The 27,848-nt window shown below is 37.0% G+C and overlaps 3 protein-coding genes across 3 annotated transcripts; 1 reads left to right on the top strand and 2 right to left on the bottom strand.

The window, feature by feature from the left end:
- Positions 1-4,647: 4,647 nt before the first annotated feature.
- LOC131438253 (cytochrome b5) lies at positions 4,648-11,667 on the bottom strand. Its single transcript, XM_058608126.1, has 3 exons — positions 11,512-11,667; positions 10,941-11,069; positions 4,648-5,204 (listed from the first exon to the last, which is right to left on the bottom strand). Exons 1-3 carry the CDS (start codon positions 11,629-11,631, stop codon positions 5,094-5,096), a joined length of 360 nt encoding a protein of 119 aa, XP_058464109.1. The 5' UTR covers positions 11,632-11,667; the 3' UTR covers positions 4,648-5,093.
- A 6,192-nt stretch (positions 11,668-17,859) lies between these two features.
- LOC131435710 (zinc finger protein rotund-like) lies at positions 17,860-20,009 on the top strand. The gene is made up of 3 exons (XM_058603864.1): positions 17,860-19,432; positions 19,490-19,622; positions 19,691-20,009. Exons 1-3 carry the CDS (start codon positions 18,116-18,118, stop codon positions 19,966-19,968), a joined length of 1,728 nt encoding a protein of 575 aa, XP_058459847.1. The 5' UTR covers positions 17,860-18,115; the 3' UTR covers positions 19,969-20,009.
- On the bottom strand, positions 19,993-24,423 carry LOC131435709 (enhanced level of genomic instability 1). The gene is made up of 4 exons (XM_058603863.1): positions 23,884-24,423; positions 23,144-23,823; positions 20,616-22,960; positions 19,993-20,548 (listed from the first exon to the last, which is right to left on the bottom strand). The coding sequence occupies exons 1-4, from the start codon at positions 24,167-24,169 to the stop codon at positions 20,230-20,232; spliced, it is 3,630 nt and encodes a 1,209-aa protein (XP_058459846.1). The 5' UTR covers positions 24,170-24,423; the 3' UTR covers positions 19,993-20,229.
- Between the last annotated feature and the right edge of the window lie 3,425 nt (positions 24,424-27,848).

The following is a 27,848-nucleotide window of genomic DNA, read 5'->3' as shown; positions in this document are numbered from 1 at the left end:
TCACTCAATGGCTGAGTTTTATTGTTTCAATTTATGATTGAGTATACTATTTCGTCTCCTTGTACTTACATAGTTTTTATACAGTATTATTAGTATCATAAGCGAACAGTGACAAATATTGTGCTTTCTACATTTTCATCAATAATCTGAAACCCGCGTGCTATGTCATATACAATAGTTAAAAAAGAAGTTATTTATACACATGACAAATTAGGAAATTAGCATGACATGAAAATTGATGTTGGCTATAAAAACCAACATTAATTTGAAAAGATAAGAAGACTAAATTTAGAAGTACTTGTGCGCTAAGAATGTTATTATAATATTATTGAAATTGCAGAAAAAAATCGTTCTCAACATATGTGTAGTCTTTAGGATCGTAATAAGTATTAAGTGAATCAATAAAAACTATTATTTTACCTAGAATACGAAATTCATTCCAATCATTCGTCAATCATTCCTAACAGAACAGGAAATACTTTCGGTTTCGAAAGTTCAGCCGGCAGCTTTAAAAGCTTCAACCAGTAACTCTATCTTCTCGCAAGGTCTCTCCGTTATGTAAGTGTGACAGTTAGCGAGTGTTTGTAAACCGTAAAAATTATTTCGATGTAATTTCCATGAGAATGGCATTTTATACCATCTCACCCCAATCCGACTTCAGTTCGCTTTCGTGGTTGGTGCGTAACGTCTATAACGTAACGTTTCGAATCGTCTATAAAATACAAAATAGTAACGTTTGGAATGCTTCCTAAAGCCTGTAACTTACTAAAAAGTAACGCATGTAACGCTTCGTAACGCTTATAACTTACAACAAAGTAACACATGTAACACACTTAGTAACACCTATAACTTCCTTGAAAGTAACGCATTGATCAGAAACCATTGTTTTGCTGAAAGTAGCATGTTGCTCTGTTTTAGCGTTCAAGAATTTTTCGCGTTTATAAATTTTCCGATTATTTGAGAGGCAATTTGAACACTAATTTGAATGAGTTAAAAAAAGAACACCCTCCCAGATTTCTCTTCAAACTTTCCTTATTTCATTACCTTTCAGAAACCGTATGAGATTAGTCTTTATTGATCTGGCATCTGTTTAATATTTGTATTAGAAGGCTGACTTTTGAATGGTAGCTTATATTAAAAACGATTTATTAATTTTAGTTGGTTTGACGTAAAGGCAATCAGGTTCAGTTTTTGCAATGACTGAGCGGAAACATATATTGGAGAAGCCGAAAGAATGAAAAACTAACAGAAAAGATGATTTATTGGAAAAAGATACGCTCAGAGACAGGACTCGAACCTGCGTTCTTATGCATTCCGTGCATACGCGCTACCATCTCGCCACTTTGAATCTTGCTTTAGTCACTCTAAAGCGCCAGTCAGACATAGTAGAACGTACATCGAACATGGTCTACATCCTGGCCGTCACCCGACCGATACCTTACATCCAAACATCTTCTCTGTCCATCAAACACTAGTCTTCTTGCTTTATACCTATTTCTCCGATAAAAAAAAAAACTTATATTGAAAATATTATTGGGGCAAAAATTGTGCGCAATAATTAGCTCTTTAGATCTTCGGAAGACTCTTTTCTCGTAAAATTGTTCACAAAAAAGTAAGAACAAAAAAGGTTATTTTTTGAGAGGCACCCTACTTCTATTCCGAAAAATTAATCTAACTCGATCAAATTAAAAGGTAGTAAAATGGCTCCGTCACCAAAGTTGCTCAAAATTGCTAGTCCTACTACTTTGATGTAAAGTGCAATAATTTCAATAAGGAAAGTTATAATTCAGATTTGAGCTTGAGCGACCACCCCTGGTTGCTACTCCGTTACTGATCGGGATTAGCTGAAATTGTACAGGGAGTTTATAGATGATTAGACCTGGGACAGGTAAATCATCCTTCAATGTACATCTTCTGGTAATTCCAGAATTCATTGATCAGTACACTTGTTGTTACTAGAGGCCGTATATGCTACTTCGCACTCTACAAGTGTCACGGGAGAAGGATATTTGTTAGTAAAAATTGCAGTATTGGTATTACTCAGTATGTTCCGGTTTCAAGATGCTCGGATGCACCACTAAACTCACTAACTTCCCGAGTGAACGTTTCAACAATATCCTATATTGCTCTTATTCGAGGAAACTGAAAAAAAAATTGCAATACTATCGTGTAAAGAATAAAAACTATTTTTTATAAATGAAATTTCATGATACAAAATAAACGAGTGAATAGGATTCCTCTAAATCCTATTCACTCGTTTATTTTGTATCATGAAATTTCATTTATAAAAAATAGGGAAGTTTATAAAAAATAGGAAGTTCATTGCATTGACATATTCTAAACAGTTATAAAATCATTTTAAATCACCAAATAAAGGTCAACAGATTGCTCGCGCGTCTTGATTTTGTATTATTTGCGCTTTATTATTATAATTATTTATTAAAATTATTAATTGGGTATATTGGTTGATCTGGGCAGCCGGCTGCCGAGAAAAATAAAATTTTTTTGTTTGAAATAATAATATCAAGTGTTTTTTACTATGTATTCAATATACCGATATATGTTATCTCTGTTATTAACTTTGTAATATGAACGGATTTGCGAAATAGTTGATTTTTATCATTCAACTTATAATCCTGAAAAACAATCAATAACATGGAAGAAGAAAACATTCCAAATAGAACTTTTCTCCGAAGCTAGACGGAAACTGATAGGTTGAATGAAGAGATAATTTAGTAAAATAATGTAATCAGAAGTGAAACATTGAAAATATCTGATAACTGTAAGGACAATGAAACACCTGCAATTGTCGCCTTTTACGACATGGAAGCAGGAACCCAGTGGATCTATTCTTGGTTCATTTTTTTCCGCCGGATTCCACATGGCATCTAGGCTGGTACTATCCGGAGAGAGCTAATAGGTACTATCAATCTCCTAGTGGACCCCAGCCCCTCGAACCTATTTCAAAACAAATACTGTTATAACAAAGTTCATTTATGTTCGAAACTGGTTGCAAAAGATGATAAGACACTCGATTCAAACATATTTTTTGGCACAGCTATACTTTTAACTAATAGTTCAAAATTGGTTTATTTGACGTTGCTAAACCATTATGTATGTGCAAATCGTTACCGTGGTAACGGCAACAAATAAATAACAAGAGACTGAAATTTGAAGCACACCGATCGTGCACAGACTGAGGATCAGCGCCGTAGTGAGGGTGAGGTGAGTGAGGCAACCGCCTCGGGCGCAAACATCCAGGGAGCGCCAAAACATGATGGAATTGGTAAAATTTTATTGCACAATTAGTTAATGAAAACATTAAATTCTTGCGGTTTTTTAGGGAAAACTATTTAAATTAGATTAGGTTTTAGATAAGAATTGTACTGCTACAAACATCCGATGAGAAGCCGCCGTAATCATTATCATTGATATACATGAAGATGCAATTCTAGCGTCATTTAGAATACAAAACCGCCATTCAGCGCCAACCGTAACAATTATTTTTCATTACCAAGAGACGCTCTCTTCTCAATTGTGGATGTACACTTGGACCTACCAAAGAGCAAATTCTCAGAGAGCAAAACTGTTCGCCTCCTGAAGAGCAAAAATTAGATTTTCTAGAAGCCATTGGTTCCCCTTACTTCCCGAAAATTGGCATTTGGAAGATCCAAATCTAAATAAATGTGCCTGTGCGTACTATTATTCACTGCACCGGTTGAGCACGTTTTGACGTAAGACTACTCTTTGAAATCTATATAGGAATGCGAATTCAAAATACGAAAAAAAAAAACGTGCAAACAGTGGTCAGCTTGCATCGGTTCGAATAGATAAAACTATATATTTGAGATATTTGGTGGTCGAAACTTTAATAAATAACGAACAATGTATAATTTTCCGTGCTTACCAAGCTGTACACATAGCTTACCCTAATAAAGACGACGATTACATATACAATTAATATCTTTACATTTCGCATAGAATGGACTCGACTATTTAAACTGAGCCTCTTAACACAAACGAAATTAGTATTCAATCGACTTGCATTCTGTACGTTTCGTTTGTAGCGTGGAAAAGGATTTTATGCTCATCAGCTCTCTGTAGATGTTTATGCGCCGTTCGCTTTGCATGAGAGGCAATGATTTTTGTCGGAGTTCTGTTGATTTTTCCCTTTCAAGATGCTGAACGTCCTTGATCATCGAGTGCTGCATGATTTTTATCAGGGGTGACATCATGTAATCAAGTAGAACCGACATGCCCGTACAAACCAAAGCAAAGGCTTGGTATTATATTTCTTTTGAGGAATTGATTCATTCTGTTTCAACAGACTTCGCAGCCAATTCTCAACGTTCAGAATCATTGCATGACTAGCATAATAGCATAACATGACATTACTGACACTAAGAATACTTCCAGATCGGGGCTCAAACATACGATAATTGGCTTGAAGGAAAGTTTTAATTCAGATTTATATCCAAACATGGACCACCCTAATGATCTTTTACATAAAAAAATGCGCCAGTGGAGACTGTTGTGAAGACACTTACTACAAAAAAAGATAATATTCAATAGCGAAAATATGTTTGTGTTGCTAATTTCCCGTTTCGGAACACTGTGCATTGTCGACAGCAATGCAAAGAAAAATACGACCGATTTATTTCATGATTACGTAGAAGGAACATCATTCTGTATTTGTGATTGTTTTGGAAAAATGTAGTTTCTTCTGTTTGCATCCCTATAGAAACAAGTGTGTTTGATTTGTTCTTTCTAACCCCGGAGAATGTCAATAAAAGATTCGGACAACTTGCGTTTTCATGAGGAGAGAAACTGGAAAGTGGCGGCCCAAAATTAAGTGGCCGAATCCATTAACGTAGTAAAGCTTAGTGAGCTGAGTTTTAATCGGAAACCGCAACAATATGAGGTAAGGTATATAAACAGTTTAGAATTATGTATTTTCAATTAGTTTTCATAGCACAAAGTAGCTTTCAGGGGGTTATTTTTAAATTAATTTGTTTAACTAATTCCTAACAGTATATGATATGAATATGGATCCTGAATGTTATCATTACTAATTTTAACCCTAGTTCTTTGGATCAACCGCAGAAAATAAACTTTCGTCGTTTACTTCTTTGCTTATCCGGAAGGATGGATTCGTCGTCTGGGACACGTTCGGTGCCTTTCTTCTTAGCTTTAGCACGATCACTCTGGAATTAACAATAAAAAAAACAAATAAATAAAACTGAATGAATGGGATTCCGAGAGATATTTTTAGTGAATCTCACTTAGTTGCTAGAACGATACTGTACTCGTAAAGAAGTACCATGTTCGGGTCACTTACTCCACTCTCTCACCATTAAAATTAGCTTATAATCTGTTTTGATTTAACTTCCTTTTTGTTAGTGAACTTACTACAGATCTCCTCCACGATTTCCCTGAGTAGTGTAGAAAGTATCTGTGCTTTTCAAAAAATATCGATTCCCACCTTTGGTACAGTTGCTAAACTTGGTGGCGATTCGTTTAGTTGTTTCGTAGTTATGCTGAGACTTAAATCCGCATTCATAGGTAGATAAAGATTATTTCCCCTTAGTTCTTTGAATTCCCCGTAAAATGGAACCAGATCTTTTGAAATTATTTAGAGAAAATTGCGTTGCATTTAAATCAAAAACAGCAATACAATCTACTACGACCATAAAATTCTTGCCACTCTCTTGTTTTACAAAAAAACGGGAAATGAAAATTTATTTTCAAAAACCCCACTTTCTAGTCTAAATGTCGATTCTCTTCAAATTATATAAATTTTGTCACTGACCCCCTCCCCCAATGTTAAAGACACTTGCTACACGCTTTCCTCCCTGAAAATGTCATAATGATCAACTCTGAAGAGCAATAAGTATCTGGGCCAAATAATTTGATAGCAATCCGTTCAGTAGTTCCGGAGTTATGCCGTTACAAACATTACATCCCATTTTTAGAGGCACGTACTACATCCACCCCACACGAATACCCTTATAATCATATCTAAGTTGCAAAAAGTACGTATGGTCTTCAAAACAGTATCGATTCTTGTTAAATTAAATGAATTTTTTCATGACCCCTGTTAAGGATACTTGCTACGCTCCCTCCCCCATAAAATAACGCTTCAACTATCTCTGACGAGCAAAACGCATCTATGCCAAGTGTGATAGCAATCCGTTCAGTAGTTTCAGGGTTATGCCGTTTCATCCCCCTTTTTGAAGGCACTTGCTACATCCACCCCCCATATGGAAAATATTTGCATGGTCTTCAAAAATTATCAATTCTTGTAAATTTTTATGATTTTTTTCCATTGTTAATGATTCTTGCTACGCTTTCTCCCCTTATAAATACCGTTATGACTATTTCTGAAGAGCAAGAAATAACTGTACCAAATTTTATAGCAATTCGTGCAATAGTTCCGGAGTTATACCGTTACAAACATTACACTCCCTTTTTTAGAGGCACTTGCTACACTCCCTCCGCACAGAATATCCTTATAAGCATATCTAAGTTGTGAAAAAGGATCTATGGTCTTCAAAAAGTACCGATACACGTCAAATTAGATATTTTTTCATGACCCCTCCTGGTTAATGTCACTTGTTACACTCCCTCTCCCTATAAAACTATTCTTATAACCATCTCTGAAGAGCAAGCAGTACATATGCCAAGTTTGATAGCGATCCGTTAAGTAGTTTCGGAGTTATGCCATTACAAACATTACACTCCCCTTTTTAAAGGCACTTGCCGCATCCACCCCCCATACAATCATATCTAATATGTATATGCAAACTGTTTCTATGGTCTAAAAAAAGTATCGATTCTCGTCAAATTAGACAAATTTTTTCATGACCAGGGGGGTTAAGGACACTTACTACGCTCCCTTCCCCATTAAAATACCCTTATGACCTTCTCAGAAAAGCAAGAAGTATATGTGCCAAGATTGGTGGCAATCCGTTCAGTAGTTTCGAAGTTATGCCATTTTAAACATTACGCCCCCCTTTTTGAAGGCACTTGCTACATCCACCCCCCGTATAGTCATATCTGAGGTATGCAAAATGTTTCTATGGTCTTTAAAACGTGTCGATTCTTGTCATGTTATATGAATTTTTCCATGACCCCCCCCCTTATTTATGACACTTGCTACGTTCCCTCCCCTATATGAGGGGTAGGGTCTAAATGATGAAAAATATCATCAATTTTGAGAATTTTTTTTCAGAGTTATCGTGCAACAAAATAAATTCTAATTTTTGCGTGATAAAAAGCATCATCCGAACAACATTTTGTAATTTTTTCGTGGAAAAATATTGAGAAATAAGTCGGTGAAGAGGTTATTTTTGAGAACGCTTCTTAAAAATCATGGTTTGCGGTGTCCACTGTATCTCAGCGCAGACTGATAAGAAGTCAACAAATCAAAGCAGTATAGATAGAGTAAATGTTTTTCTGTTTTATTATTTTTTTGAATTTTTTGAATTTTTGGTGGTTGTTCAAAGTGAAAACTACGATTTTTCATGAAAAAAAATCGCCATTTCGTAGCTGTAAAACCTCCCCAAAGCACCAAACAAGGAAAAGGAAAACGTTGAGGTCTGGTTTTTTATATGTAGAAAGTGTGTGAAAAATTTGAATAAAATTGGTTTCGTAGTTTTTAAATGACGATGGACACGGACTTTCAAAACCTGCTTTCGAGAAAAACGCATTCAAAATTTTTTGTCTATAAAATCAATGGAAACGATTTATTACTCAAGGGAGCTCGTAGGGTCTAACATTTTCACAAAATCATATTTTTTCTTTTGTATTCTTTCATAATGAAACTTTTCAAGAATGTTTGTCAAGTTTTGAAGTCGATCGAAGCAGAAATCTTGGACCTGTGTGCCGAGCTCTTACTTCTTCGCGGTATGAGATAAGCAAAGATCAAGGCCCCTAACTTGCCGAGTTTTTCTCCGAGAGGCTTGAAAATTTCACAGAATATTCTTGAAATGTTTTACTATGAGAAAATACAAAGAAAATAATAAATGATATTTCAAAAGTATTAGACCCTACCCGCCCCTTAAATCATCTCTGAAATGCAAGAAGTATTTGTATTAAGTTTGGTGGCAATCCATTCAGCAGTTTCGAAGTTATGGCGTTACAAACATACAAACTTACATCCATTTTTATATATGGGGCATCCCACGCAAAATCCGCCACCCAAAATATTTTTTTGCATCTAAACGTATTTTTTTATTTCAATATGGTGCGTGGAATTTTCGGGATATGATTTGTTGAAGTTTCAAGTTTACAAAAAAGTAAACTGTAAAATCTAATAAAGATACAAAAATTCGTCCAAGTCATGAAATGTGCTTCTTTTCCTTAGCTTTCAAATAAACGATTCCATTAAACAACCTTCAAAGTTAATATAATGAAAAAAGTAAATTAATAAAACTAATTAATAAAGTAAATTAATAAACAAATAAAACATTTTTTTTCTTTTTTTTAGATGAAAAAAGGAGCCTTAGGGGTTTAACTCCATTGTGCAAAGTTTCAGAGTGGAAAGATTAATACTTTCGGAGCAGTGAATTTTTCAATCACGACCCGCACCCGCGGAGCGTACCGCAGCGTAACTCGCTCGAATACGGGCTTAACTTACCGACACATGTCGCGCCACTGATCGAATCCCAACTTTGACAGTTTATTGTTAGCAACGTTTCAGAACGAGAAATTCGATTATTTGGAAGTAATTTTTTTTTGCAGAATTGTTATTCAACAAAATAAATTCAAATGTTTTGCATAATAAAAAGCATCATTCGAACAACATTTTGTAATTTTTTCGTGGAAAAATATTGAGAAATAAAATAAATATATTGAGTGAAGAGGTGTTTTTGAGAACGCTTCTTGAAAATCATGATTTGCGGCGTCCACTGTATCTCAGCGCAGACTAATCAGAAGTGAACAAACCAAAGCAGTATAGTTAGAGTAAAAGTTTTTCTAGACCCCAACGTTTCTGTTTGATTTTTTATATTTTTTGAATTTTTGGTGGTTGTTTAAAGTCAAAACTACGATTTTTCACGAAAAAATTCGCCATTTTGTAGCTGTAAAACCTCCCCAAAGTAACAAACAACGAAAAGGAAAACGTTGGGGTCTGGTTTTTCATATGTACACTCCAAAAAAAATTGAATTTTACAGGTGACTTAATCTCTCATACGATGTAATTCATAAAGACCTAATTTGTCAAATGACGGAAAAATTTATTTGTAATGACTTAATGTTAGATGAGCTTGAATTTTACTGGTTTCGATTGTAACTTGCGTTCTGCTAGCAGGTTCGACTGTGTAAATTTAAATGCACTTTTAACCAGCCAAGCAGATGCATGCTTCTGTGGCTCAGTCGATTAACAGACATCCTTGCGATCCAATGATTTTCGGTTCAAGTCGCGGTAGTTGCTATCAGTATTCCTTTTTTTAATTTAATTAATTTCATGTCATAGAGTCTTAGACACAATATTAAATGTTCTTCGATGTAAATTTGCGTTAACTGCGACGCTCCAGTTATGTGTATCTAATAAGATGTAAAATAACAGGGTTTTTTTTTAAGTGTGTAGAAAGTGTGTGCAAAATTTGAAAAAAGTTGTTGCTGTAGTTTTTGAATGACGATGGACCTGGACTTTCAAAACCTATAAAATCGAAGGAAACAATTTATTACTCAAGAGCCCATAGGGTCTAACATTTTCAAAAAATCATATTTTTTCTTAATATATAATTTGTTGTAATGAACTTTTTCAAGAATGTTTTGTCAAGTTCTTAAGTCAATCGAAGCAGAAATCTTGGGCCTGTGCGCCGAGCTCTTACTTCTTTGCAGTATGAGATGAGCATATAATAAAGGCCCATAACTTGCTGAGTTTTATTCCGATAGGCTTATAGCTTACTATAAGAAAATACAAAGAAAAAAATAAATGATTTTTCAAAAGGGTTAGACCCTACCCGCCCCTTAATGAAAAATTAATTTTCATATTCGGATGGTATGATTGTTACTGTACTCGGCGACCGTATGAATTGCATGTTTATTCTGTAATAAAACTTGTGTATAACTGATCGTCCGGTAAAAATTTAAAACTCTTGTGCCGAAATACTAGTTATTATTGACGACGTATACACTAACTTTTCGTTTGAGTGTTTGAACAGAATGATTTTACAAGGATAATTTTTTTAATATTACCATTTAATTCTGTTATAAGTATAACTTATAACAACAATTAAATGGTAATAATAACAGAATTAAATGGTAATATTTAAAAAATTTATCCTTGACGTATACACGTTAAATTAATTTTATCTTTTTGAAATCAAATTATTACATTATTACGAAAGTAACATGTGAAAAAGGTCGTGTTGTGTAAAGTTTACATGCAAGCAAAATTAGCGGATATAACTGGTAAAATGATTGCCAAAACTTCATTTTTAGTCTAAACACTGACCTAGTGTTTCAGAATCATATTAATTTTGAACATTATATTAACATTTTAATATGAATAGAAGAGAAAAGTATATTAATTTTAAAATGTTAATTCAATCCAATCCCTTTTAAATTTCGTTACATTCAATACAAATATAATTCTAGTCTAGAATTCTAAAAAAAACAGTAATTTGACTTTTCTTAAAATAAGATATGTTATATTCTTTCGAAACAGTTTCCTTATGTTGAAGCAGCCGCATGAGGAAAGATATGACCATTGCTTGAACGGTCGAAAAATATATAATTTATGCAGATGCCAATCGTACCACCAGGGTGCGTCGAACAATCCAATATTAAAAGATTTAGAATTAAGATTTAGAAACACTTTAATTAGTCAGCGGGTTTATCTGTTCGTCTAGTTCTAATTTTTCAACAGTTACCACGGGGACTTTCAAACTAAGACGAAAATGACTACAAAAAAGATTATTGCTTAGACTCACCTCATTCAGTTCTCCAATTTTAAATTTCTTAAGTAGATCCATTGCTGTAGAGGAGTGGCCGAAATCGTCAAAGTCTTTGGTTCCATTCCTTCCAGCGAAATCTGATATTAACTCACCACCGCCAGGGTGCTGCAAAAAGGTACTAGCTTTAATGAATAGTCATGGTCATGGTTATTGGTTATTACGGCAAACCATTTTTCACTGAGAGTTCAATATAATTTTTAATTTTCTCACACTTGTCAGTAAACAACTGCTAATATTGAAGTTCATATTACTATGCAATTAGCCCTGTCACTTAAGCTATTAGTTACTCAAATACAGCAATCTTTAAGTCTGTCTAACGGTGTAAGTTCAACTGATGTGATACACTTGCTATTCAATTTGAATTGCTATGCTCTAATAGAAAGTGAATCGTAAAACTCAAAAAACATCGAACCTTCACATTTTAACCAAGTATCTAAACAAATTTTAAAAATTGTTTTATCACCTAAACCGATTTTGCAATTTGTTTCAAATTGTCCAATTATTCTCATGCGTGCAATCTATACCAAATAATTCACATTTCAACTACCTCGTTTAAATAATCCGTCACATCGTACACCGAATCACGAATGATAATCCACGTTGGGTTGCCATTTTTCCCGTCCCTAAGTGCTACCTCCTGTAGGGTGAAGTCCGTCTTGGTCACCATTCCTATAATGAAGTAGGTATCCTTCTCTTTCAAGTTACTTTTCGGTTAAGAACTTGTTTCTGTTGCCCAACAACCTCTTATATATTATACGTGTATCAATGCAGTTCACTTGAGTCGATGACTCGAGAGCCATAAACACTGAAACGTCACCGCGCGTCCGACGCGCCGGATAAGTACGTACGTGCCGCCGGCCTTTCACATTACACCGGAGAACAGAATAGATTTTACCGATTTTCAATTGTATCGCTGATGCTAGTCGGAAGAGATAACTGCTACCTGACTATGATTTGGTTGTAGCACAGATAAACTGATAGTGCCGGCGGACTTTTTTCGACCCTTTCGAGTTGCGAGCACTTAGAAGCATGTTTCAGTACTAAAATTAAAATACGTTAGCTTTGAATTTGTACATTCTTCCGACTTGGCTAAGATATTCAATCTGGTAAGCGGCACATGCGAAAGGATGCATTCATCTACATATGAGTTGTGAAAAAATTAAAAAAAAATATTTTAAGTGTAACATCAGTTTGTCTGTGGAACACGAATCAATCTATAAACATCACGATCAAGCGGGCTGTTCGATGAAGCCGTATTAGTAATAATTTTACGGTGTGTGTTCTTGGTTATGCTCATATTCACGATTTACTATGAACCGTTAAGCATACCCGATGCCCGATACTATTTTAGATCAATGCATTTTGTTGTTGAATTAACATAACATGACTCAAAATTGGACCAGAGATGAACTTAATGCATTTGTAACTATACTACTGAATGCATACAACTAAACAATTAACTGACCACGTATTGAGGAGATGCTCCCAACAGATATAAATTCCTTTTTGTGTAAAGTGCGCTAAAAATTTAGCTTTGGTAAGCGATTTGCAGTTGCGGACAAGAAAAAGTTCTGTTTACTATAAGCGCGAATCACCAATAATGAAAGCGATTTGAAAACTACTTCAATTGAAATAAAATTTTGTAAATATTTTCTTTAATCTACAGTTTTCCCTTTCTCTATAGAAAGGTAATAGAATTACTAGAGAAACTGAGTTTTGATCGGAGCTTCGGAGACCCCAAGTGTTATATACTAGTCGGTTCAGCTTGGCGATACCGGAAAATGTCTGTGTGTGCATGTTTGAAGATCAATTGGCTGTCTCTTCCGGTTCCGGAGATATAATGGTGTGAGTAACGCAAACAACAAAACGAGTTTTTTGCCGTGAATACGACTTATTTTACTATGGGGCGCCTTTTCAAAATTTGCCATATGGAAGAATGGGCAGAACTTAATCGTGACTATCTCGACTTGTATTAATGGTAGCAACATAATTCTTCAAAAATATGATCAGGAATTCAGGATAATATTTTGAACAGTGTGAGATAACCACAAACCACTAAAAAATTAAGTATTCTCAAAATTTGAAAACAATGCAGAAAACTCTTTACTTCCGCTTGGGTTTTTCGCGCAAGGACGACGATTTTAAGGTAGTGAGGCACATATCTTCAACTGAACTTTATTAAAGGGGAACCGTGGTCGAAAATCGATCATTTCTTCTTGTGCGTTGGATGGAAGCAGACGCATTCAAACAGTAGCATCGAAGAGCGCATCTTCTGCGTGGTTAAAAGAGCAAGAAGACGCATTGAACCAGTTTGGCATCATTTGGCACTGCGAACGGCTGTGTTGCGGTTTGTACACAAAGCTCAAACAAGAGCGATTGCATCATGCAACAGAGCTTCTGGTCGTTTGCATTGGAGAGATAGAAAACGAAAAGTGGACAACATTATATAAAATCAGCCGTTCTAATGGCTCTAAATGTTACCTAAAGAACTATAAAGATTGCTTCTTTGTAAAACGAAAATTAAAACAGCAGTGTAGTGCAAAACTAGGATAATTTTATTAGTCATTTTGCAATTTTCACAGTGTTTTATTCGCAACAGTGTTTAAAATCATTTATATCCTATCAGTGCTTAATATCTTAGCGAATTATACAATTTGGTCCATCTGGGATGTCAGAAATTAATCGCGTACAACATTTTGATAGCTTCTTTTACTGAAACATTGAATCCGAAATGAAATAATCGACATCAAAATTCTCTAAGGTGCCAATTAGAACCATAATTTAATACCCAAAAAATTATGCGACATAATCTATCACAACCTGCTAATTGAAACAGTTTCTGGATACTCAAAATAAGAAGAATTCGTTATGTTGTCTTTCATCGGCGCCGTAAATAACGGTTTTAAATTTTTTTAAATACTTCACCCTGAAGTTCCGTAGCAGGAAGTAAGATCCGTATGAAATTTAACAGCATTATATAGACCCATAAGACATTTCTTTTGTTCCTAAGTTTGTGAACTTCGGTTCAGTCATCACTGAGAGAATGGAACGAGCTCCGTTTTGGAGTTTTTGGTCTTCCAATTACCATGTAATTTCGTAACCAGAAGTCGTATCCGAATAAAATAAAATAGCATTGTATAGGGAAGTAGAGCCTTTCATTTGAAACTTGGTAGTGCCCATATCATCCAATAATTCCAGAACAGGAAGTCGCATCGTTATAAAATTAAACTGCATTCTAAAAAAGAAGTAGGATCTTTCATATGAATCTTATTTAGAGAAAAGTACGCAAGTAAGTAAGTATTACAATTTATACAGTAAATCTGACTAGTCACTGAGTACGGTAAAAACCATACTGTCCGAATGGAAAAATTGTCTTCCAATTACCGAACTTCTGTTATTAATGATTGTCGTGAAAACTAGCTGTCAGTTTAAAAAAATATATATCGTTTATATATACCAGGCTTTACCGTAGTTATGGCCGTTCGCCGGGTCTTAGTTATTGAAATTTTCAGTAAGTGTATTTTAATTAACTAAACTAAAAAAAAATCTTGAGGGGTTCGTCGAATGGATTGAGGTACCGGTGCACATGTTTTTAAAACATTAGGACTTTTCGAAGCTATTTCTTTTACTTATAGAAAGAAAGTAATTTCATATCACTATGTCCACTTGCTGCCAACACTTATCGTTCGAAGATAACTTCTGGTGGACTCGACGAATTGTGCTGTATTCTGGAAGGCGCTCATTATTCCGGTCAACCGAGACATTAAGTCGCATTTTTTTTCAATTTTTACCGGTTGTTTCTAATAAATATATTTTCCTTTTTTCGTGGATATGTACACACTTATTTTTGGGTTTTCAGTTCGGTAATATTTTTGCGGAAAAAATCATCAACTTAATCTAAATAACCGAATTTTTTGCTATTCTTATAAAAATTGACGTATTCCGCATAAGTTTTTCCCGCAATTCGGTTATCTAAAATACATGTACCGAAAACTTGGTGATTTTGTACCGAACATTTTGCATTTTGAAATAATTCGGTAAGTTTGACAGAAATAGTACGGAACGATCAGCAGTTCATCAACTTTTAACGAGTCGTTCGGTAAAAATTGAAGCATCCAATTGTTATACGCAAACACCTAGCACGCCATTTTGTATTGTAGTTGAATTGTGATTGAGTAAATTGGAGACAATTTTGAACAAATTTCAATGTATGGAAGCTTCGTTATTCGAACTATTCAGTAGGTAATATAATTCTTTCTACAACATTTCATCTTAACTATAAATAGATGTAATTGTTTTTTTTTTTCTGTCGGAAGGCAGTTTTAGATTATGTAGAAAAGCTTGGACGTCATGTCTCTTTACATATCCGCAATGACTATTAAAATGTATAAATTATATTTAAATTTATATTGAATTTGTGTTATTTCAGGTTGATGACCCGTTTCCCGAAATAAATCCAGATTTTCAAATGTAATTCATAAAACTGATGGTCGAGCTATTTGTGGGCGCGATCACTTAATTCCAGTAAAGGGCGACATTCTGTATTGCTTCGGATTGTTGTGCCAGTGCTTTGTAGTGTTTAACTGTAAGAGCACGGTTTGCAGATAAACTGTTTGGAATCGGAACGCTTACAACAACTGGGGAATGTTTTCGACAAAGTTTTTATTTAATTCTATAGAAAAATATTTATGTATTAAATAAATAATAAAATGCATTTGAATTTCAATTGTTTTGGCGTGTGTTTTCCGAAATTTCAAACATTAAAGTAAATGTTCAATATTGATTTCATACTGTACTGAACTGTACGAATAACTGAACTAATTGATCGTTTTTGAGAATACGTTCGGTTATCTTCCCTTGCTGACTAAACAGTATAATATTACCGAATTCTCATCACATATTACTGATCAGTATAGTGAAAAATGATAGCTCGAACAAAATTCAGTTTTACGGAACGTTCGTTAATAAATAGATTACTGAACTGATTGCGGTACGTTCAGCTGAGTAAAAGTCGGTAAAAATAGTTCGGTAAAGGAAATTAAGTGTGTAGGGCAATAAAACCACAGCCCCTGGCTCTAATTTATATCACTCGTTCCTGTGAAACACATCCATATCCGAAAAGCACAATAGTAAAATGAAAATTTGTGTTGTTTTTTTGAAATCCGAAAATCTATTTAAATTCAGAATTTTATTAAAATATAAAAACAAAAACAAAATAATTAACGAATCATTTGTTAGACGATTCTATTTGGTTTACAACTGTTCGGTAGTTGTTTGACAGTTCAACAAAAAATGTATTGCTGAACGGTCAGTAATGAATAGAATTACCGAGTTCTGTAAAATTTTTTAAATGTGTACGTAGTTAGTGGTCTACTTTATTACATACACAAACACATGGTACTTGAGATGTATTTTTAAATGATTGCCAAATTGCAACCACCTCTTAACTTATTGTCATCCGTAGGTATAAGATAACTGCCACATTTTAATAACGATTTTTTTTGTAAAATATATCTACATTTAGAAAATTTCGCAGAATTCGGTAATTTTTTACCGAATTTTTTAACAGCTGAACCTTCGGTAATCAGTTCGGTAATTAAATTGATTACCGATCGTTCTGTGATTGCTAAACTGTCAAACAACTACCGTAAACTGTAAACCAATTGGATCTGATTGATTGTTCGGTAATTTTTTTGTTTGTTTGTTTTTCTTTGTTAAAATTGTGGATTTTCGAATTTAAAAAAACAACACAAATTCACAAAAACGAATGAAGGAAATTCCAACCTGTTGTGGTTATGGTTTTATTCCACAAAAAAAGGGTCAAATGTTCTTGCTGACCGAAATTATGAGCGCCTTCCAAAACACTGCACAATCCGTCGACTCCACCAGAAATTACCCTCGAACGATTTGTGTAGGCAGCAAGTGGACAAGTAATACAAAATTATTTTCTGCCTATAAGTAAACAAAAGGCTTTTAGTTGTTCTATTGTTTTAAAAACGTTTGCACCTGTACCTCAATCCATTCGATGAACTCTTCAAGATTTTTTTCGTTTGGTTAATAAAAAGATACTTACTAAAAACTGTTTGACAGCTAGTTTCATGACAATCAGTTTTCACAGAAGTTCAGTTAATGGAAAATAATTTCACTATACGGACAGTATGGTTTTAACCGTACTCGTCGACTATCCAGATTTACCGTATGAATTTTATATCTATTAACAGAATTTTGTAATGAAAATTTACGTAAAACTGATCGTCCGGTTAAAATTTGCATAATTATTGTAAAATAAAACTAATGTACCGAAATGTCGGTCATTTTTACATTCATCGTTTTGAACATTTTATACAGAAATAAAGTCGTCCAAATACCTACACTCAGGCAAAAAATATATGGAATTTCATAATGATGTCGTATGGTTTTTAGCCACAAGAATATTGTATGCGAATCATAAGATTGCCTTATGAAGTCACGAAAATTGGAATTCCAATAAAACGCCTTATGAAATTCATACGAAATTTTTAGGATCATTGTGCGAAATTTCAATGACAAACATAACTTCTCTCATATACTGTGGAATTCATAAGTTGTTCGTATGAAAACTATAACAGTGATAGATGAGATGTATACTGCAGAGGTATATTTTTCATATTAATCTTCTGAAACGGTGATTTTAGTGATTTTTGATGCATCATAAGATTTGCCTTATGATTTTCACTACTCAATTTGCCTGAGTGTATGTTACCAGAATGTACGGTACTGAATCAATGATTTTTTTCGCAAAAAATAGCAGATTTCAACGTAGCCACCCTGTTGTTAACGTGTGCCCTTCAGAAACGTGTTTTATAAACTCATACGTGCATCACAACCCTGATTCTGACAGTCTTTCGAACGAATCTGACATCGCACTGTTGATTGTTTTGAAAAAAATTTCTTATCACTTTTTCGGGGTTTTACTTCGATCCATTACTTCATTCTGAGATCACGAATTTCTTATCACTATTTGCTATCGCTAGAAACGTGGAAGTTCGCTAGACTGATAACATAACAAAAGAAGAGTACGCAGGCGGCTAAGCCGTGAACATTCATTCAGTTCAGTAAAATCAGTACGTGTTCGACGAGAAGATGGTTCCTCCGGTGAAAAGGAATAATAAATGGCCCAAATAAAACTTGAACCGCTGGAAATCGACGACCACAATAGTGCAGTTGGCGCTACATCGGCATCGATTATTAAGACTGGTTTCGGTAATTCCCAGCTACTGATGATGGAAAGTTCCACCAGTTCATCTTGCGTCATGGGTCAGCAAGATTTGATGATTGATAACGCGAAGCAGCAAACTGATGAAACGAACCAACCTGACAAGGATCAGACAGCACAACCGCACGAGGACGATGTTAAGTTGGCCATAATGAATACGGAGGACCCATTACTGCAGGAAACAATAAATGCGCTGATGAATGGAACTGGCGGAATCGAAGCTGTTGGTGCGACGGGCGTTCCGAATGAAATCGAAAGCGAACGCAATTATGAATGTAACTTTTGCGGAAAACTGTTTACTCGTTCGAATACTCTTTCTTATCACTTGAAAGTTCACAATGACGAAAAACCGTTCAAATGTGGAAACTGTGACAAAGCGTTCCGTGAGCAGTACCGGTTAACCAAGCATCAGCGAACTCATGCAAAAGATCACCAGGATCAAGAAATGGAACATTCGCAGGATTCTAGCTTCCAATCTAAAACTGGCGAGGACGAAGATTATGCGACCGGCGACAGTGAGCGATTTTTCCAGGGTTATGAACTTCAGGAAGGTACCGCCGTCATGAAACTGGAACCCGATATTTCCCTAACCGTAGATGGAAGCACGACGAATCCAGCGACTCAAGCACCGTCAGAAAACGATGTCCGTTATCAGATAATTGAAGAACGCATCAAATCTCTGCAGCGGGAGGTGCATCTTGTCAATCAGAACCTAAACCGAGTGGAAACGAAATTGGATGGACTTACCAAAATAATTGCAATTTTCATTAACAAATTTGATGAGGCAGAACCACAACCTAACCCGCCAAGTAGCGCTAATACAGTAATACCCATTCCGATAGTAACGGTTCCGATTGGTAATCTACCGACAGTTCAAACCCAAACGGTATCAATGGGTCAACTGCAGCAAATTTCGCCTCCACAGCAGCAGCAGCAGCCCATTCAAATGATATCGCATCATCCGAATTCGATTGCAGCAGCAGCAGTACAGATGCAAACGGCACCGAAAGTCGAACTTTCGCAACCATTCGAACATAGCTCTTCGAACGCCGCCAATGCAAACATCAATACATTTGTCAGCAACGGAAACGGTTCCCTGGTAAGTGGAAACGATACATTCCCCGAAATTCCGGAACTCCCGATACGAACGGTGAACGATTTTCTTGACCTCAACGATCACTGTACCGACAATGAGCAGTTCCTGTTACAAATGGTAAGTACCGTCCGGTTGTCCGGTTTGATTTTATTGTTTTTTTTTCGTGTGTCGCAGATGATTCGGCTCCATCAGGAGGTGGATAGCTCCCAGCCACATCAGCGCAACGTGAAGAAAATGATGGAATCCTTGGTAACCTACGAGGTGCTCTGTCAGTTTAGCTGGAGCGGTAAATCCGCTATTAATGGGCGTGAGTGATTTTTTTATATTATACTGTTTTTTTTTTGTTGAAAGAATTGAATTTCTTTTCCTCTCCAGAATACACAAAGTATGTCTTCGGAAATAGCTTGGGTATAATCGATCTGCTCACCAAAACCCTAAACCTAGGCAAAAGTGATGAAGAGGCCGAAGCCAACCTGAAACCCATTTTTACCTCCATCCAGAGTTTCATCAAGCACTCGCGACAGAACATGCTCCGCGACAGCCGAAAGCGTCGGGAATCGAATGGGCCACTGCCTCCGGCACTGAGGTCGGGTTTCGAGTCGCAAGTAAAACAAATCAAAGCGGAAAAAGTTGACATGTTCAATCAATTCTGATTCGATAAAAGAACCAACCGGTGATTTCGGTTCATGATTAATTGTGTTTATTAATCGCTAGGGGACATCGAATGGAAGTGAGGTGCTACATTTAGGATGTGCGCTGAACGACTGTGAAATAAATAACTAGACACTAACTACTACTTTAATCTACACGCACTGATAACACTGTGCAAATCATACATCCATAGTAATAAATTTGTAATTCTATTGTCCTAATTTTCAACACTTTTTTTTGCTCTCCTCCTAATCGCCATAGTTTTAACGACTTTCGTCCGATGATTCCGTCCTCACTTTGATCGCACTAATTGTCGTCGGAATGTGTTCCACCTCAAACCGTGTGCTGAGTTCATCGAAATAGTCTACGCTGAAATTTGTTGGCAGGTTGCCGCTGGTTCCCCCGGTCGACAAGCTGGCGTATTGGAAATTGCGGAAATAATGATAAAATCGACTACCGCGCCTTTCCGCCTTCGATCGTTCACGCTCGTACCGGCAGATGGTTCGTAGAACTGGTTCATAGTCGCAATAGGTCGACCGGGTTCGGATTGCATTGATTCCGATGTGAGAGGAGATTAGCTGACTGCAGAATAAAAATTACCTGAATTAAAAACAGTTACCCGAGAACCCGAGCAAACAAATTCACTTACCGCCCATCCGTATCGAACTGTTTCAGACTATCGTAGCACATTGCGCCAACTCCACTCCGTCGTTTCTGTTGCACCGCCTCTTCCAAGTCCCCTTCGAACCAGCGCTCCCAGGAATCTTCTACCAGCCCGTGAGCGACTTCCTCCTCCAGGTGATGCACCAGACGATCTTCGGTGCTTTTGGAATCACGTTGAATCAAAGCCGCAGTGGAAATATTTTGATAGAAAAACACCAACTCATCCAGTTCCTGTTGCGACCGATTCGACACTTTCGCAGTCTTTTTTCGACGTTTGACACCACCGTTCGATACCGTTGCTGGTGCGGTTCGAAATACCGGTTCCATATTGCACCAGAGATTATCGAAATCCAGTGGCATGCGAATAAGCTGCTGGCGATCGTTTTGATTTCGACTGAACAATCGAAACAACGATCGATGCTTTCGAGAAACGGCAGCTTCGGAATGTGTCGAAGAAGCCGTCGACAGTCGCGATGCTTCGTCGTCAGTCAGTTGCGATTGTATGCCATCGCTTTCGTGCACCAGAAGCACACCGGGTTCATCGGCGACGGTAGATGTGTGCGATGATTGATCACGATCCCCACCGCTTTGGATGAAAAAGTGCAATTCGTTCACTGTTTTTCGGAAATCCTTACGGTTCAGTGCATAGAGACGAGCAAGATCCTGCTGATCGATATGAACTTTCTCCACTATGGACAGAATGGAAAGTAGCTTTGCAACGTTGGCTATTCCGGGAGCGACATAGCGAATGACGTTATTCGATATGTAGCGAGACAGGTGCGCACAGTTTGGATCGGTTGTGGTCAAAACGATCGGACGTTTCGAGGTGGCAATGAGTTGATTGATAGCTGCTACGAAACCATCGTCCTGTTCGAACACGATATCTGCGTCTTCCACGAGAATCAGTGACAGTTTTTTCGAAGAACCGGGATCGGAATCCGTGGAAATTTTGCGCAATTTCGATTTGCTTCCTTTACGAGAGAGCACTTTCTTGAAGATATCGCCCGTTTCGTCCTTCCGTCGAACCTGATGGCTCTGGGTTGCCTCTTGTAGCTCCTGGAGGATTATTTTACCCTTCCGTCGACTGCTAGCATTCAACTCCAAAACATTATAGTTCATTTCGTTGGCTACTGCGTAAACGTTGCACGTTTTTCCACACCCCGGAGGTCCAACCAGAACCACGTGGTTGCACATTGAGGTCGAATTCGACGATACGCTCGAATTCGAACCCTCAAAATCATCATCTGAATCGCAAGGATTTGAAGAACGATTCTCTTTCCAACCGGAAAGAAACTTCTTCAGGGCAATCGCTGGCTGACAGTTGACTAAAATATTATCTGAATTCAACGGTTTGTACTTCTCCGTGAAAAGAAGCTCTCCGTTCAAATTCGGCACGTGCTCTTCAATCAACTCGATACTGTCCTCGTCGATCGGTTTCGGACATAGCCTTCTGGGGGGAGAACCTATCTCGACATGCTCTTCGTACATATCACGAAACTGTCGGTAGCATTTGAACACCGGAAAGTGCCGGTAAGTCTGTTTCCATTCACGAATGATACTTTTCACGTTGGCCACATCCGGCAAGTCATAGCTGTACAGTTTATCCGTATCACCCTGATCCACTAGTTTGGCCAGAATCTCCTCGACCTCGGTGTCATCGCAGTCTGTGAGAGAACAAAATGCGTACGCATCCTCGTCACGCTCAACCACTGGACGCCCGGGTGACTCGGCGAGAATCCTAACTTTACTACTTTTCAGTGAAAGGCGTTTCTCGGCCGTAGGAAACACCAACTGTTGGACGTGACTGATCAGAGGAAACACCGGCGATTCATTCAGAATTGAATCCTCATAAATGCGCTGCTTCTCGATTTCCAATCGCATTTTTTCTGGAATTCCTGACATTAGAAATTCTTGTCTGGCGCGAACTTTCTCGGGATCTTCGACAGGTTTTTTCACGAACAGGGGAGCCAATTTGACATTCTTTGTTGTTTTTGGCGTTCCGGGAGGATCCTGAACGACACTCGTGGACTGTTGGGCATCAACATTTACCATTTTCAGTGGAGTTATGGCAGATTTCCTGCTCGATCGCTTGCTAGCTGCCGCTTCTTTCTCCGGACTGGTACCACCAAACACGGCATAGTCCTTAACCTTGTTAGCACACTGCCTGCGGGGTCGTCCCGAGCTGGCCGGTGTGTTAGGAGTTCCATCCGTTTCATCCTGCAGGTCGTTCTTTTCCTCCAGCGGAACTATCACTTCGATGGTGTTGGCTTCTGACAACGCCACGGGTGGCCGTCCACGACCTCTCGAGCGCCTATTTGCTGTCGGTGTTTCCTAAAAGTAAAGAAAAATCTTAGATTTAACTTGAATTACGAATTTCTAGAATCTAACCATCATTTGATTCCAAGCTGCAAGATTATTAGGGACTACATACCGCAGGAAAATAGATGGTTCGATTTCAAGAGAATTTTCTATTTTAAATTATTTACAGGTCTTACAGGGTACTCTTTTTCTTACCTCTTCAGTTGTGCTTTTCGGCGAAATCACCTTATCAAAATATCCGAGTAAGCTATCTCGTTTCTTGAGGGGAGAGTTTAGTTTACCGATAAAATCATCGACGATACTTTCCTTCTTGGGAGTCTTCTCCAAAGCTACTCCAGCTTCCTTATTTGACTGCATTGAGTCTTCGGAAGATAGTCGTGGTCTTCCTCGTTTTGCTTTCACCTTCAACTTAACCACTGGTTCAGGGCCCTTGCGTTGCTTCGGTTTACGAGACTCCGTTTTAGGCGATTCCACTACCACTACTACGGAGTCGTCTGCATCTTCCGGTCCCATATTCTTCAGCAACTTTTTCATTCGCTTGGCTCGACGATTCATCTGGTGAGCGATAAACTCCTCTTCGGCTGCTTCCTGCAATTTCCGCTTGCCAGCTCCCTTTTTATCTGCCCATTCCTCCAATTTTATTTTACGTTTTATTTTTTCGTCTCGCTTCTGTCGCTGTTCGTGATTCAGTTCTTCATTTTCGGAAGCATTCTTTCCTGGTGAATTTGATCCAATGGCTTTATTACGTGAACTCATCATCAATTGGAACGCGTTAACTTTATTTCCTTTGTCATCTTTGGGTTGCTTCGAAGATTCTTCAGTCGGCTCATCCTCAATTTCCTTACTGGTTTCTTTGGATTCCTTCCTGGGCGATCCTGGAACCCGAATCGAATAATTCAAGATTCCATCTAAACCAAAACCTAACTATTACTAACCTTTCTCTTTTCCCTCCTTCCCGTCTCGGTACTCTCCATTTTTCCTTCGTCTGCTACATTTATGGTTACGTTTCTTCTTCAAAGACTTCAGCACCGATGCCATATTCTCGGCAATCATTCGATCTACTTCGCTTTTGGACGGCTGACTGGGACCAGGTTCCGGTTCCAGGCTAACAGCATGACTACATTCATTAACTGACACTTCATCCTTTCCCGTTGACTTTGCATCATCTTTGGACTCGTCCGCCTTTGGACTCTTGAAGTACTGCACTATACTAGTATTCATTTTACACAACCATTCGCTCGATTCCAGGTGAAATCATATCAAAACAAGCAATGTCTGCAGCACTTTCACTTAGCAAAAGTTTTCTGACATCCCATTTTTGATTTTACTTGAATGCTTAAATTAACCTGCAGACTTACTAACAGCTACGTTGTAGGAAGTTTCACTGAAACATGCTAGAATGATTGATACTAAAAGACAAAACTATTCGATTGTGTGAAACATCTGCAAGGAATCTAGGACACATCGATCGCGGGACTCATTGATAAAATTTTTGACAACAAACGAGCCCGTTTGAGCGCGAATAAAATTAGCAGTCGTTTCTGAAGGGCGCACTTATGTAGCCCGCCAATGGGACACAGGTGTTATGAAGAAAGACTTTTCAGATATGAATATATCCAAGGTCTGGTAGTTTTTGTTATAATAATTTTAAAAATGAATTTCGGATCATTCGGTACTTGCTGTTGATTATTTATAACAGTAAAGGACGGGTAGGGTCTAACGCTTTTAAATATTTTTTTTTCTTTGTACTTTTTTGTTTTGTCAAATTTTGAAACCAATCGGAACAAAACTCTACAAGTTATGAGCCTTTATCTTTTCTTATCACACACTGCGAAGAGGTAGGGGCTCGGCGTAGAGTTCTGCTTCGATTGATCTAAAAATTTAAAAAAAACATTCATGAAAAAATCGCACCTTTAACTTTAAACAACCACCAAAAATTAATTCGTTTGGTAAAAGTAACAGTCTGGTGGTGATTGAATTACTGGATGATGCCGAATCATTGGGCTCGTAAACGGCAAGCAATTCTGATGACACTGATTTGATAGCCGTTTTAGTGAAATTGAGCACGTCGAACAGATATATTCTGGTTCGTAGAAACGACTTTTGCTGTACTTGCGTTTGAAGTGAAGATTGTATGCTTCAATTGTATTATTTACCTTTAACTCACGACGATGTTGCTTGTCAACAAACAAGCCGCATACGTAACAAAAACTATTGCGTTAGTCACACATAACTTAACACAACTGATTTGTTAGCAACAATGCGGTGAAATTGAATCGAACTCAATTGCAATCGAATGTGGTATAAACAGCCGATCAGCCTACTGTAATGAACTTCACCATCAACACATACACGGCTCACTCCTACATTATCAGATTCGAATGGACTCCGAATCAATTCCGAATCGGCGAGAAATTTTCATTCGGAATTCCATGTGGAATTCCGAATCAATTCCAACTCCAGTGCAACAACCGATTCCGAATGAATTTCGCCTACAGCCGGTTGATTCGGAAATCATTCGGAATCGATTGAGAAGATGCGGACTGAATTGTCAATTCGTCTTCTTCTTCTTCTTTCCCGATTTTGAACGTTTTCGTGCTGGTTTTCAGTTTATTTTTAAACAAAAATCTTATATAACTGAATATACAAATTTAAATCTTCATGTTTTTCGGATATACAGTACTAGTAAAAAAACAGTTATTCTTAGAATCCCAACATAAACTGTTGAAATTCGCTGGAAACTAACAAAACGGTCTACCTTAGTCAGCTTTATCCATTCCTCTAGCTGGAGTGTAATGAAATGGCTTAAGTCGCCTCAATTTTTCACTAACACATTCACAAAATAAGCGATATTCAATGACATTTATAATGTCACTGTCAATCAGGTTGATCGAGCAGCCAACTCAGGCGAAAATTCTAACACTGAACCGATCGAGCACTAAAAAATCATGCAGTCGAGTAAGAATTCATTACTCATTCCGTCATTTCGGTAATGTGTACTGACGCACTGAATGAGCAATGATCAGCACACAGTCTACATTCATTCCATTCTCAATTGAAACTTAGTTCAATCGTCTTTAGTTCTCTATTTACGAAAAATAGCATAATTTTTGTCCGATTTTAACAAATGAAACAGCAATTTGTTCGTCAATAAATACACTCTCCGAATATTGCTAAAAGTGAAAATACTTGCTTTAACCAGACCCTGTCAGCTTGAAACGAAATCAATCTGCACACGGCATCACATTCAACATATCATGTCAATTGTATGGGTGCGCAGTGCTGCTATTTTGGCGCGTACGAATTTGACATTTCTCTCCCCTACTTTTATGTACGTGATTCGATGCGGACTCGCCTGAGGGCGCCATGGTCGCAAAAAAGGATGTTGCCAAAGATTTGTTCGGGAAATGTGAGAGCTGGATATCTTGTTAACAGGCGCGTATACAGGGGGGTGTTTTAGGGGTTCAAACCCCCTCCGAAACTCAAAAAAGTATGATATTATGTAAACTCTTTTTTTTAAATAAGTAAAAAATAAAATGAATAATTTTCAACAAACGACTCCACAATAAAAAAATTTCAAATAATTATATAAAAAGTTCCATTTGTATGGAAATTGATCAACATGTTCTGAAACACCCCCCGAAATTTTTTTCTGGGTACGCGCCTGCTTGTTAATATGATGCCTTTGGCGATACACAATGATCAAAGTTAGTTACTCAAAGTGTTATGCCGTGGCAAAGCACACTACCCATTTTTTACGATCAAGTCAAAGTTTGAGTAAACAACGACCTAATTTTGGGTAGCTTATAGAAGAGCTCGACAATGAGTGATTTTTCCTCATAAAATAGGTAAACTTGATTTCCAGTGTACATCATTTCAAAGACCTGACAATATCCTTTCCAAAACGTATTAGAATTTTAGAATCGTGAAAAAATTCACCGAAATATTCATATACTAACGCATAAAGTCTAAAAAAACGCGTTTTTAAATTAAAAAAATTAGGGTACAAGAAAATTAACAAAAATTGTTTTAACCATTAATCGACTTTATCTACAACTATTACAATGCCATTTCACTGGTGTATTTTTTTGTAACACCGTGTAATCGAATATCAGTTTCAAACTAACAAAATAAATAACTCGATTATTTGGGTTATTAATCGATTACTCGATTAATCGATCGATATTACGACATCCCCACCTGTGCCGTAAACTAAGCAGGAAGTGAAGAAAGATCATCATTTCGGATGGTTCAGGTCCAGAGTTCATTTCCAGTTCTAGTTCCAATATCCGCCCATTTGTGAAAAAACTGTAAGCGAAATTACATAGAAGGAGATCCATTTACAAAAATTGCTTCAGTATTGAATCAATCCGCACTATAAGCATTTCAGCTGCGGGACGTTCGCAGTGCGAATTTCGCTTAAAACAAGAGCGATCGCGTTATCGTTTTCATTGAAGCCAAGTACAACGAAAAGTGAACAATGATGGAGAACACGCTACAAAATTTGCCATTCCAAGGGCTCTAAATGATATCTAATGAGCTATTAGAATTACTTATCTGTTGAAATATGCTAATCAGAAGTTTCGTTGATTTCAGGGTGTGCAAGTGGTGTCAGATATTTAATTGTTCATTACATCTGCATTAAATAAAAGGAATTTTGACGTGAATACGTCGTACTTTACTATGGGGCGCCTTCTCAAAATTCACTCTAAACAAGAATAGGCGGAACTAAATCTTGAATATCTCTTGCTGTATTAAACGCAGCAACATAATTTTTTCTCCATATCATCGGAAATATGTTGTTTATGATATTTTTTTCAGAAGTATGAGATAATCGCAGTTTATGTACACGCAAAATGATCTCGATTGTTTAAAATAACAAAACGATCAGTTGTCTGTC

Source organism: Malaya genurostris, chromosome 3, assembly GCF_030247185.1.
Source record: "Malaya genurostris strain Urasoe2022 chromosome 3, Malgen_1.1, whole genome shotgun sequence".
Classification (NCBI taxonomy): domain Eukaryota; kingdom Metazoa; phylum Arthropoda; class Insecta; order Diptera; family Culicidae; genus Malaya; species Malaya genurostris.
The sequence above is the reverse complement of the archived record's forward strand: the minus strand, read 5'-3'. Positions and strand labels throughout refer to the sequence as shown.

Coding starts and splice junctions, on each gene's coding strand:
- LOC131438253 (XM_058608126.1), bottom strand. CDS start 11,631: ATGGTGACCAAGACGGACTTCACCCTACAGGAGGTAGCACTTAGGGAC. Junction 11,070..11,511: donor TGACGGATTATTTAAACGAG/GTAGTTGAAATG, acceptor ACCTTTTTGCAG/CACCCTGGCGGTGGTGAGTT. Junction 5,205..10,940: donor AAATTGGAGAACTGAATGAG/GTGAGTCTAAGC, acceptor TGTTAATTCCAG/AGTGATCGTGCTAAAGCTAA.
- LOC131435710 (XM_058603864.1), top strand. CDS start 18,116: ATGGCCCAAATAAAACTTGAACCGCTGGAAATCGACGACCACAATAGT. Junction 19,433..19,489: donor AGCAGTTCCTGTTACAAATG/GTAAGTACCGTC, acceptor CGTGTGTCGCAG/ATGATTCGGCTCCATCAGGA. Junction 19,623..19,690: donor TAAATCCGCTATTAATGGGC/GTGAGTGATTTT, acceptor TTTCCTCTCCAG/AATACACAAAGTATGTCTTC.
- LOC131435709 (XM_058603863.1), bottom strand. CDS start 24,169: ATGAATACTAGTATAGTGCAGTACTTCAAGAGTCCAAAGGCGGACGAG. Junction 23,824..23,883: donor GAAGGAGGGAAAAGAGAAAG/GTTAGTAATAGT, acceptor TTCGGGTTCCAG/GATCGCCCAGGAAGGAATCC. Junction 22,961..23,143: donor CGAAAAGCACAACTGAAGAG/GTAAGAAAAAGA, acceptor CTTTACTTTTAG/GAAACACCGACAGCAAATAG.